This window comes from Echinops telfairi, unplaced genomic scaffold, assembly GCF_000313985.2.
Source record: "Echinops telfairi isolate 266 unplaced genomic scaffold, ASM31398v2 ScPeMD7_28;HRSCAF=97, whole genome shotgun sequence".
Taxonomy (NCBI): Eukaryota; Metazoa; Chordata; class Mammalia; order Afrosoricida; family Tenrecidae; genus Echinops; species Echinops telfairi.
Window position 1 is genome coordinate 4,148,971 of NW_022103925.1, and position 1,601 is coordinate 4,150,571.

The following is a 1,601-nucleotide window of genomic DNA, read 5'->3' on the forward strand; positions in this document are numbered from 1 at the left end:
GTCAGTGCACACTGGATGGTCAGTGCACACTGGATGGTCAAGGGTCCACTGGATGGTCAGTGCACACTGGATGGTCAGTGCTCACTGGATGATCAAGGGTCCACTGGATGGTCAGTGCACACTGGATGGTCAGTGCACACTGGATGGTCAAGGGTCCACTGGATGGTCAGTGCACACTGGATGGTCAGTGCACACTGGATGGTCAAGGGTCCACTCCAAGAAGGGCCCGCATGTGGTTGAACAGCTTGTGGCTGGCTGAGAATTTGCCATAGCCGAGCGACAGCGACGGGGGTCTCAAGTATTCATTTGGAATCGGGATCACGTGGCCTCCGATGCTGGCCTTGGTCAGGAACGTGCAGGAGCAGACCAGCTTCTCAAGGAGGCCCTCGGAGGTGGAGCACGCTTAAACACGGCCCCAGTGGACCCACTTCCTCCCCCAGGAAAGTCTGCTCCATCACATGGCCATACATCCCCAGCTAGAAATACGTTGGTCGATTGGAACTTTCTGCAGGGCTCAGTCTGCAGTGTGGCCCAGTCAGATCCAGCTAGGGTCAGCTGAGCCCCAAAGTCAAGAAGGGCTGGGGTCCAACCCCATCCAGCTAATCTTTATAGCCAAGATCAGCCACGACCCAGCCAAGACTAGCTGAGCCTCATCTCCAAGATCAGCCATGACCCAGCCAGACCCGGCCCAGACCAGTGGAGCCCCATAGCCAAGATCTGTCGTGACCCAGGCACACACGGCCCAACCCAGCCAACCTTTACAGTCAAGACCAGCCATGACCCAGCTAAGCTTAGCTAAGCCCCATAGCTAAGACCAGCCATGACCCAGTCAGGACTAGCTGAGCCCCGTAGCCAAGATCAGCCACGAACCAGCCACGCCCAGCCCAGCCCAGCCGAGCCCCGCAGTCAAGATCTGCCAAGTCCGGCCCCGAGCCCCAAACAAACAGGCAGATGGACCAGGGGGAACAATTGCACGGGTGAGGTGCCCACCCCTTAGGCTAACCACTTGAGACCTTAGGAGCAGCAGCCACTACCCAAGGCCCAAATTCAGAGGGTCAGGAAAGGAGGAGGGATGGAAACAGGGTGTGCAGGGCAGAGGTGGGAGAGCAGGGGGCCGTTCAGGGGGCAGCCCTCAGTGAGACAGAACTGGGGAATATCAAACGAATCTTCTGTTCTGGAGACCTTCATCCATGAGCTGGTCTTAGTCGAGTCCCAGCTGAGCTCCACCAGGATCAGCTGAGCCCCGACCAAGCCCTGCCAGGATCCACCGCGCCCCAGCCAACCCGCAGACCCTCGGCAGAAGTCTATGCACTTTGCTGCCAGCCACTGGGATTCTACCCATTGTTCTCAGGCCGCAAGGGCTATTCCAACCCCAGCACCTGTCATCCTGAGAAAACCACACCTCCTACTGGGGCGTCGACAGATACCTGAAAGTGAAACATCTCGTCGGCAGCGGCATTCATGATGTTACAGATCTGAAAGAGGAGCAGAATGGCATCTCAGTGGACCCAGTTGCACGTGCAGGCCGATTCTGGGGGGCGATCCCAGCCCTAGGTCAGGCAAAGGGGATGGGGGGAGGGCCGGGCGGGCACAGGGGTGGG

General features: G+C 58.6%; 1 protein-coding gene across 1 annotated transcript in view; it reads right to left on the reverse strand.

The window, feature by feature from the left end:
* Positions 1–1,601, reverse strand: part of PDE6B (phosphodiesterase 6B) — a 46,412-nt gene that overhangs the window by 25,067 nt on the left and 19,744 nt on the right. Inside the window, exons 7-8 of the mRNA XM_045289479.1 lie at positions 1,469–1,475; positions 215–385 (exon numbers count right to left, since the gene is read on the reverse strand). Of these exons, the coding sequence (XP_045145414.1) occupies positions 215–385; positions 1,469–1,475 (178 nt within the window). The remainder of the gene's footprint in view (positions 1–214; positions 386–1,468; positions 1,476–1,601) is intronic.